Source organism: Lepidochelys olivacea (genome assembly GCF_965140295.1).
Source record: "Lepidochelys olivacea isolate rLepOli2 genome assembly, chromosome: 1".
NCBI classification, from domain to species: domain Eukaryota; kingdom Metazoa; phylum Chordata; order Testudines; family Cheloniidae; genus Lepidochelys; species Lepidochelys olivacea.
Window position 1 is genome coordinate 119,352,306 of NC_140411.1, and position 11,295 is coordinate 119,363,600.

Below are 11,295 nucleotides of genomic sequence, written 5' to 3' on the forward strand. Positions count from 1 at the left end.
TTAAAAGTTTCATTAGGAAAGCCAAAATAATACTGTGTGATAAAGGTAACCAGTCACAACCTATGAATAGTAAATAGGTGAAGTGAACAGTTCATAAACAATCTACAAGCTGAAAATTAATTGCTGAAAGTATTGGGGGAATAGGTGTGAATGAGGAATACACTGAATAAATCAGAATCACTTCACAAATGATTCACAAACAAAGGAAAAGGTATTCAGTGTCAACTAATACTATTTTAACAAATAATTCAACCAATTTTACATTTCAGATCTCAGAGATAGGGCTGTTATATTTTCTGAGCAGGATGTGAAACATTGCCTGTGAATTTAATTGAGACACACACATCAATGTCCATTGCCATTGAGGAAAAGTTAGTCCTGATACACCTTTTTATTCTTCAGTCTTTATAAGACTACAATATTCTTTGATATAAGAATGTTATACCAATAAAATAAAAACCAGCAGGATCTTATTAAAGGGGAAAAGGCAAAATGCCACATTTATTGTGAATACAGAAAGAATCATAGTCAGCAGTTAGTTATAGCTATAACATTCCATTCAATCTCATATCTATTCACACATTCATTCATACAAACACACACACAGGTTCTGCAAGGTTGTTATCATAGTTACCAGCCTTAGAGTTGCTCATGCCAAGCCACTGGCCAGGTGGCCTGGACATGAGGAGGGAGTAGGGCCTTGTCAGATGCTCATCTGATGCTCCTGGAAGTTGGTTTGCAGAATCAGACCCCAAAGTTCTCACTTTCTGGAGTCCATTTTTATAGGAATTTCTTCCTATGCTAATCTATGGGAACTGCTTTCATCATGCTGTTGCTGAATCAATCAGCAGATGTCACATTCCTGACGGCTCCGTGCTGCCAGATGTTATCTTGTTCTTTGGTTCTCCCATTCTTGAGGCTGTTCAGTGGATTCCAGCCAGTCTGCCCTCCGGGGGTCCTCTGGTTATTTCCACTTGATGCCTTCTTCAGCCAATGGACACTGGATTCTTAGGCTGGCACCTCCCTGATCATTCAGTTATTATCCACACCAAGCATCCATCCACATACATCCTCTATCTCTATTTTAATCACAATTGTTAACGAAGCAAGATGAATACAACAAAAGGGCGGGGAGTCTCTGGGTGCTGTTTCTGTTGTTACAGAGTATTGCTTTGAGTCTCTCTCTGTGTGAGTAGTTGTTGTTACAAAGAATTGCTTTGAGAACAGACTCTGTCTTAGAATGTACTAACACAATTAGCAGCTTGCAAGTTTCACACAGAGAGGGAGAGAAACAGTACCAAAAACCAAGAGACCTCTTAATTAGTAATACCCTGGAATTTAAACTATGGGGAATCAAACTCATTTGTGATTTTAATACAGAACTACTTTAATATGATCCAACAAGAGCAACAGGCTCGCATACTGAGAATTCACCAGGCCAGTTTATTTTATATTGGTCAATATTGTCTGTTCCACCTTGCTCAAGAATACAGAATATAGTTGAGAAGTAAATCATCAATCACTGAACATTCTGTGAGGACAACTTGAAATGTGCCTAATTAGTCCTTTGGGGACCAGACTGTTTGTGTAATGTCATTCTTACTTAACACTGAACAAGGGGTACTTTTTGACAGAGAAGGGTTTAACAGAATTAAAGGTATTTCCTTTTTTCCCCTTTATCTATAGACAATGAGAATAGTCTTGAACAACAACAGCAGAGTCACTATTTTAAAATCAGACTTGAATGCCATCATCAACCAGGGAATTGTGGACATTCCTGGAAACCCCTTGCAAAAGAAGTTTAGAAATATGGACGAAATGGAAAGTGACATGGAACTCAAATGTAATATGTTTATATATTATTATAATATTTATATATTATATTATTATATATTATTATATTATTATAATATTTATGTATTATTATAATATTTTTCCATTCAGTGAAGCACTTGTCACACATGTTATTTAAGCTTTAGCATTTCCCCGTGTTTGTTTATTCATGATCTTTTCTAATTGGAAGCGTAGTCTTGCTATAACACTACTTATTGGAACAGGTCCAGTAAAATTGAGATTGGTACATATAACGTTACTCTCTAAGCATTAAAGGATAAGAATGATAAGCTTTCAGTTACGGCTCAAAATTTTCAAACATTTTGCTTTTGCCATATCCGAACTGAGTTTGGGCAATGGTGGCTAAATTTTTAGTTTCTCAGCAAAATTTTCAGAAACTCCTTTTATCATTTGAAAGCAATTGTCTCCACATCAGCAGGTGAAAAAGACTGCTTTGTGAATCAAGTGAAAACTCAAATTATTAATCTGATAGTGTTTACAAACTCAGTCCCTCCATTCTCCTTTCACTGAAATAACCTCTACTCTTAGAGGGCCAGAATCTGCCACCTTTACTCATGGTGAGTAGTCATGTATTACAGTGATGGAAAAGGACATGATCCTGAATAGAATGGAATTAATTTCAGAGTTAGGTGCCTCCCAGCATTAATGGGGGTGTCAAAATCTGGTCCAAAATGTATTAATTATATGTTGTGAGCAGTTGTTTAATGTTTTTTTTTTTTTTTACATTACTGCTAAAGAGAAGTGTAAACCAAATGCTGCAAGGGTTCCTTTTATATTTTACAGGCTTGAATAACTTGATTTCCTTGCTGGATACTTCCACAGATGTCAGGGTTTTCCTGAACTGTATGTCTTCAAATCTTCAAGCTTTTGTCATTCAGGTACAGAATTAACTCATTATTTAAAAAAGAAAAAAAACCCATAAGAACATAAGAACGGCCCTACTGGGTCAGACCAAAGGTCCATCTAGCCCAGTAGCCTGTCTTCCGACAGTGGCCAATGCCAGGTGCCCCAGAGGGAATGAACAGAACAGGTAATCATCAAGTGATCCATCCCGTTGCCCAATCCCAGCTTCTGGCAAAATCACACCATTTATCATATGTTTGTCTTTCATGTTACAGTAAAATCAGTTGTTATCCTGCTTGTCAGCAGTTTGCAGCAGAGGTATTGCATACCAATATTCAGACTACATTATCAAGATTACATAAATTATGTAAAGAAGAAAGCATTTGTCAGACACAGATTTCATCTTTGCATGCATCCTGTATAATCACACAGCTGGGAATGCAAGTATCTGGTCTAAGTTCACATGACACATTACCTTCCTTTATAACCTAAAACCTGTAAGAAAAGGCAGATAAGACTGAAAACTATGCTTCATAATTTAGGAGACGTTAAAATCTGAGAAGCTGGTAGAAAAGTGGTTTTTCATACTGAAATAGCTGTGCCTATGGAAATAGATGTAACTATACTTAATACTGGTTTCACACACCACACAACAAAAACACTAACCCTGGAACTTATCCTTGCAACAGAGCCCGTTGCCAACTGTGCCCACATATCTATTCAGGGGACACCATCATAGGGCCTGATCACATCAGCCACACTATCAGAGACTTGTTCACCTGCACATATACCAATGTGATATATGCCATCATGTGCCAGCAATGCCCCTCTGCCATGTACATTGGCCAAACTGGACAGTCTCTACATAAAAGAATAAATGGACACAAATCAGTCGTCAAGAATTATAACATTCAAAAACCAGTCGGAGAACACTTCAGTCTCTTTGGTCACTCGATTACAGACCTAAAAGTGGCAATTCTTCAACAAAAAAACTTCAAAAACAGACTCCAACGAGAGACTGCTGAATTGGAATTAATTGCAAACTGGACACAATTAACTTAGACTTGACTGGAAGTGGATGTGTCATTACACAAAGTAAAACTATTTCCCCATGTTTATTTCCCCCACTACTGTTCCTCGCACATTCTTGTCAACCGCTGGAAATGGCCCACCTTGATTATCGCTACAAAAGGTTTTTTGTTGTTGTTGTCCCATCCCGTCCCGTCCCCCATCGTCGTCCTCCCCCCCCCCCCCGTGGTAATAGCTCACCTTACCTGATCACTCTCGTTACAGTGTATATGGTAACACCCATTGTTCATGTTCTCTGTGTATATAAAATCTCCCCACTGTATTTTCTATTGCATGCATCCGATGAAGTGAACTGTAGCTCACGGAAGCTTATGCTTAAAGAAATTTGTTAGTCACTAAGGTGCTACAAGTCCTCCTTTTCTTTTTATCTTAATACTGTGCATACTTCTTCTCTTGCCTCACCAGCCTTTCAATATTTCCTCCAGTGGTAGATCAGAATTATCAGTAGCTGCAGTGGTGCTGGTAGTTTGGGCTAGATGGGATAATCATGTAAATTTAAATGGAGTTATTTACTTTTTCTTTCTCCTTGGAAGGATCAGGGGAAGCTGTACTCCCTGTTAATTAATTATTCCCTATTAGTTCCTGTTGTGATTTTTTTAAAAAATAATAATAGTACTTTGAACTTCTATAGCATCTTCCCTCAGAGGATCTCAGACTGCTTGTATTGTTTTTATTTCTGTATACAAATTGCTTGTGAAGTCTTCAGTACTACATGTACATTCTTTATTTGACCTTATCATGAGTCAGGTCATTTGTCTATTTACAGCCAAGCAAGAATAAAGAAGAGTTTAGAAAATTAGCAGCTAACTTCCAACTGAGATGGAACTTCCTCTTAACTGCAATAAGCAAGGCTATGACACTGTGCCATACAGACAGTTTTGGTAAGTAAGAGCTTTTTTCATGCTCCATGCTGCAATGGACATAGGCCCAGATCCTTGTCCCTTTTGTGTCAGAAAAGTCAGTGCCAATCTCTCATTGGCATTGACTCCTAAACCTGCAGCAGGCCCTTACTTTCAGGACACTTCAAGGTCTGGTCTCAGCTGCCTTCAAGCATAAGGCCAAGATGAAGAAGAGAAGCACTGAGAGGTCTTTAACTATTTTCTTGACTTGCTATCCAGATCTGATATTTGCTTCAGGAGGGCAATTCTGCAATTCTTGTTTAATTAAAACTCCTTAGCCCATCCTCCTGGGGATTGCACTGACAACTATACTTCTACAAGTGGAAATATGCAGAGACCATCTCAAAGAAGAAAAAATGCCTTATTCATAGATTTATTTTTTTAAGGTCAGAAGGGAGTACTGTAATCACCCAGTCTGACTGTCTGCATAACACATCGCCACACACTTCCATGAATTAATTTCTGCTTCGAGTCGAACAGCTGTGATTGAACTAGAGTATATCTTTTAGAAAAACATCCAATCTTGATTTAGAAATTTCCAGTCATGGAGAATCCACCACAACACTTGGTAAATTGTTCCAGTGGTTAATTACACTCACTTAAAAATTTGCGCCTTATTTCTAGTCTGAATTTGTGTAGCTTCAACTTCCAGTCACTGGATTTTGTTATACCTTTGCCTGCTAGATAAAAGAGCCCTCTATTATCAGATTTCTGTTTCCCACATAGGTACCTCTAGATTGTGATCTAATCACCTTTTAACCTTCTGTTTGTTAAGCTAAATAGATTGAGCTCCTTGAGTCTCACAATAAGGCATGTTTTCCAATCCTTTAATCATTCTTGTGGCCCTTCTGTGAATGCTCCAGTTTTTTAACATCCTTCTTGAAGTGGGGACATCAAAAGTGGACACACTATTCCAGTAGCAGTTGCACTAGTGCCAAATACAGAGGTAATATAACATCCCGACTCCTCCTTGATATTCCCCTGTTTATACATCCAAGGATCACGTTAGCCCTTTTGGCCAGAGTATTGCACTGAAAGCTGAAGTTCAGCTGATTATCCACCATGACCCCCAAGTTTTTCAGAGTCATTGCTTCCCAGGATAATGTCCTCTGTCCTGTAAGTGAGGCCTACATTTTTTGTTCCTAGAGCATAATCTGATAAGAGCAGAGGCAGTTTTTCATTTAAAAATTAACAAGTTCCTAGGCACAGACCCTTGGTTGAAGATCCTTCCTAGTTTATGCCCATGTAAAGTGTTCATTCCTTGTTAAGATTATTCATAATTGCTTGTTTAGTGCCAACAATGTGCTTGGTGCGGAACAAGACACAGAAGAAGACTTGGTCTTTGCTGAGTGGAGTTTACAGTCCAATTAAATCAATGAGGGTCTTTCCATGGGCTTCAATGGGCTTTGGCACAGGCTCCAAGTTGGGCTTTTCAGCTTCACTCATACAGTTACATTGATTGAGCCTCAAACTATATGCAGTCAGTAGGATTTTTTGTTTGGAGAGGGCTGGAATTATTAATCAGTGTGAGCAAGGCAACATGGATGGTGGGAAGTTGTTAACCCTTGCAAAACAAGAAAGATGGACAACCACACTGTCCCATATTGTTAAAATAAGGGGGATCCCCGTTAGTCCGTGTTTAAAATCTGTATTTAGTGCATATTCTGCCTGCATGTTGGTGAGCAGGCACACATAGTTCAAGATTTCTTATTCGGTGAGTATTATGCTCCATATCCTATTAATATAATGACACCATGTGGTTTACAAAGGAAGATGTACCTGGTTAAGTAGAGTGTTTATATGAAACTCTAAAAATGATGACGTTGCAAGTGATTTTTGTTGTTGTTTAAACCTAGGATCCTGGCATTTGTTTAATTTGCTACTTTTGGAATATGTTATTCACATTCTCCAATCCCATATAGAAGAGGAAGGAGATGGAACTCTCTCAGACATGCAGCAAAACGATTCACCTACCCAGCTAGTTCATGAACCTGCTCGCCTTTGGGACAGTTTTTCTGCTGAGCAGTTTCAAGCCAGAGCCCCAGAGCCAACTCGGGTAACTCTGACACAGAATCAGAGTGATGTTAATCTAAACAGCATTATTCTCAGGGTACTGAGCTGTCTGGTAGACTCAGCCACAGGCAACAAGGTAAAACTAACAATACATTTGTTTAATGATAAAATAGAATTAATGTTCAAAAACCAACTGCAAGAGATGATGACGTGTGGATGTATATTGAACATCTAAGAGTAATATAAATAATATTGTACATATGTAAGAGTTTTCAGATTTCTTCTTCATCATATACTGGCAGCATACATCTTAAATCTTTCTAGAAAGCAGCAGCCATTGGAACTGGACACATGTTAATTGCACTAAGATTCAGACCTAATGTTATATTATAAGGAGTTGTACCCTGACGGTCACTCCAATTCCTTTGCTGCCAACCTTATCTACCAAGATTTACCATCTTACCCAGGTCTTCAGTGACAAGAGTGGAAAGGTACTGGACTGGGGTCAGGGCTACTGCTTCTTTAGGTCAGCACATTCAGTGCCACAAGTGAGCTTGGGCGTGGCCTCAAAGTGACATCAGAACCTGCATTCTATCAGCTTCAGCAGAACACCACACAACCCAGGTATCCCATCTCTACTAGCAGCCAATGGTGTTATGCAACCCCACTCATCAGCCCCATTATGCTTCCCACCTTCAACCTCCCGATCCTTACCTTCTCCCTCCACTTTGTCCTTCTCCTTCCCTATGCCTTTCCCCTAAACCACTCTACTCTCCATTTTCCTGCCTTCTCCCCCGTGCTCCTACTTTCACATACCCCCCTCAACCCTCTCTTGTCACCCCAACTCTACTACTCCCTCAAAAAATAAATCACTTTAGAATGCAGGTTTTGATATCACTGGACCACGAAAAACAGGGTCTGTAAAGGTGCTGCTGGTGCTGTGTTCACTACTGCGACTGTTGCAGAAACTAGAAGGGAGCTGGGGCTTTTGGAGCTCCAGCCCAAGAAGGTTATAAGAAGTCAGCTGGTAGTGAGGAGCCACATAGTGGTGGGTGATGCTGGCACCTCGTGTCTCTGGAACAGCCAGATTTCTTGACATAAACCTTGTCTTCTCCCACCTCAGCTATTGCAAATGCCTCCTCTTGGGTTTCTAACACGAAACTTCTCCGTCCCTCCTGTCCAAAATGCTGCTGCCAAAATCACCTTCCTCACTCATCCCTTCAACCATATCACCCCCTCCGTGGGTCACTTGACTGGTTTCCTGTCCCTCTGTATATCAAGGGTAAATTTCTTACCTTTGCACGCAAACCCCTACCTTATGCAGCCTCTGCAAATATCTCTGAACTGGTCTCCTTCTGCCTTTTACTTCTTCCCCTTCTGCTCTGTCAACACCAGTCTCCATACTCTTCATCTTCTTCTCTCACAGGCGTCTCCATGCTTTCTTCCAAGCAGCCTGCTATGCTTGGAAAACCTATTTGTCACACTTCCACCGTCATCTTCTTGAAGTCACTGCTGAAAACACAGTTCTTCTGTGAAGCCTGCAAGAAGTGAGAGGAAGGAGTAGGAATAATACTCCTAAATAAAAACCCTTGAATCAGAACCATCATTTGGTGTCTGTGTCTTACTGAGTAACTGTAATATTATTATCACCCTTGTCCTTCCTCTTCCCTCCCATCTCTATCTGTTTGTGACCCTCACTTGCTGCTTCATGTTGAATGTAGACTACAATTTTTGGCACAGGGACCATGTTTTTACTTCTGTTTTGAAAGTCACAGCACAGTTCTGAATACATAAACATCATCATTAATAATAATCATCTGGAAAATGGGTAAATATCAAGGTGCTTATTACAGAGCTTGCACTGTCTTTCCCTCAGCCTGAGTAATGTTCATTCATCCATAAAACCCCAGCCTGCACACTCTGTGCTTCCTGTTTACCTGTTACCAAATTAAAATCCCATCCAGCTGCACCACCTGCAGTAGGTTTATCTGCAGAGCACTGTGCCGTAGTCAGTTCTACACCTACATTACATGCAGTACACTGTAAATCACAGGAAAGAGACCTAGGTGTCTTATAACCTCAATGGACAACAATGGCAAATAAGCAAATCAAATGCTTTGATTTGTTAAATGGATAGAAAAAATAAGGAAATAGTTAACTGCATTATAGAAATCAATGGTGTGTCCTCATCTCAAATACTCTATTAAAAAGATATAAATGTGTTAATTAAAATGATTAGAGGCAAGGTTAACCTGGCCCCAAAGAAGTCAGTGGCAAGAGTCCTATTGACCTTAATGAGACCAAGATTTTCACCCTAACGATGTGCGCCACAGGAGCAAAGATTGAAAGGACCAGGGTTATTCATTTTGAAAAAGAGAAGATTGAGAGGGGATATGGCAGGGTATGTACAATTATATATTATTATATTGAAGGCTAGTCTGGTGATTCTAAGAAACATATCCCATGCTATGAGGAGACTTAATTAAATGAAAAGGTAAAAAATTCGGGGGCACAATCCTGAAAGCACCTATGCATATGAATAATCTCACTGAATTCAACAACACTAATCATGTGCACAAAGTTATTCACAGGCATAATAATACCTAATTCTTATACAGTGCTTTGCATTAGGACAGTTCAGAGCACTTCACTGTCTACATTGTAGCTATCCTTACAATACACCTGTGAGGCAGGAAAATACTATTATCCCCATTTTACAGATGGGGGAACTGAGGCACAGAGAGGCTAGGTGACTTGCCCAGGGTCACATAGGAAGGCTGTGGCAGAGCAGGGACTCACTCCTGGGTCTCCCATGCCCTAGGCTAGTGCCCAAATCACTGGATCATCCTTCTTCTAAACATGAGTGTTTGCAGGAGCAGGCCCTTGAAACAGAAAAGACATTTTATTCAATAGCAGGAGGATCACTCTCCACAGTGATAATAATTACACTTCCATGTTTTATTTGCAGCTTATCCAGGTCATGTTGGAAGACAAAGCAACTAAAAGTTCAGTTAAACTACATCTTCCAGTTGGAAAGGAAGCACTTGTTACTCTGAAAGATGGACAGAAATTTATTCTTCGCACCTGTGATGCACAGCAGAGTTGCACTAGTGTTTGTTTGAGGGAAATCCAAACAGACTCATAAGAATTGTTTACAAGGGATTTATTGTACTTATCTGTATGCTTAATATAGATTTAAGAAAAATGTTTTATTTTTCTGTGAAATGAAAGAGTTTTTTTCTGTAAATACTAGCTGCAGAACTGTGTTAATTTATTTATTTATTTATTATTTATTTAAAGTTCTGATGTATTTAACTGTTTGGCTTATTTGAGTAAATATATAAGAAATCCTAACATGGAATGTACCTGCCTGCTTGGTTTTTGTTCTTCTCTGTTTCTCATAGCTCTATCATCAATAATGTTAAAGACCTACCTGAAACCACAATGCCAAAGAAAGTCAACAGGAACTATGGAATGGACTATTAACCCCATCAAAATTCTCCTTTGTGTCTACAATATGGACACCAGAGTTCAGGCTGCCATTTTGTCTTGGACATATCCTATTATGCTAGGTATCTCAATTTATACAGAGCTCTGCTCTAATCTCAGATCCATGGATATGCGTTGCCATGAATCTTTGGAAAAACTCCTGCTGAACTTCCCATTTCTGCAGAATACTGTGGAGTCAGTATCTCACATACTTTGTTATTAAGACAGAATAGGCCCTATAATACGTAACTGATTTTCCCATATGTCCAACACAGAATTGTCTCAATTAGCTGTCTGACCACCACATAAATAGAATTATACAGAAAATACTGGGAAATACTGGAAATAAATGTGTATAAAATTTGTAGTATTCTTCAGGATACTAAATTTATATCACCAGCATTTGCTTTGGGAGACTGACTAGCTGTGATGAGGGCAACACTTGGGAATTAGCTCTTTCAAATCATTTTAAGAAGCATTAGTACAGGAAGTTGATCTCACCATGTAGAATGTAACTCACTATTGCAAGAAACTGGGAGGCAGGGGAAGTCTACTTGATTTGAGCTCCCCTGATATTCCCTCTTTCTGCTTTTGGAAATTGTCACTTATCTTTCATCTGCCTCCAAGTAGTTCTCAGCCCAGCCATGGGGAGGGAACTCAAAAGTGAGGAGGACAGTCGGATAGCCTGACAAAGGGTCAGGTTGGGGTTATTTGCTAGAGAAAAAGAGTCGGGGTTCATTCTGTTGTGGGGATAGATTAAAAATTTGGAGATCTTACATATGTTGGGGAAAGAAGGGGATTGAGGGTCAGAAAAGCAAGCCTTTGTGCCATTGTTTAAGAATACCTCCTATTTGCACCACTTTTGCAGATGTGCTTGTAAATATGAAGATGAAATATTGCAGATCTGTGAGTCTGTGATAAATAGCACCACATCACTTAAGTGAAAAATACTTAATAGTTCAAGTGATTTCAGTTCACTTTTATTTATAAAAGTTCATATTTGAGATTAGAAATGCCACGTATTCTCACAAGGCAGTTCATCATGTAATGGAACAGGAGACCTACTTAAGACCTGAACTGGGACATCCACTCTTCAGAACTGTAAGAG

General features: G+C 39.3%; 1 protein-coding gene across 1 annotated transcript in view; it reads left to right on the top strand.

Annotated features, from left to right (window-relative positions):
* Positions 1 to 9,862, top strand: part of RFX8 (regulatory factor X8) — a 44,475-nt gene extending 34,613 nt beyond the window's left edge. The window contains exons 11-15 of the mRNA XM_084644025.1: positions 1,687 to 1,843; positions 2,638 to 2,732; positions 4,553 to 4,667; positions 6,542 to 6,834; positions 9,667 to 9,862. Of these exons, the coding sequence (XP_084500151.1) occupies positions 1,687 to 1,843; positions 2,638 to 2,732; positions 4,553 to 4,667; positions 6,542 to 6,834; positions 9,667 to 9,843 (837 nt within the window). The 3' untranslated portion in view covers positions 9,844 to 9,862. The remainder of the gene's footprint in view (positions 1 to 1,686; positions 1,844 to 2,637; positions 2,733 to 4,552; positions 4,668 to 6,541; positions 6,835 to 9,666) is intronic.
* The last annotated feature ends 1,433 nt before the right edge of the window (positions 9,863 to 11,295 follow it).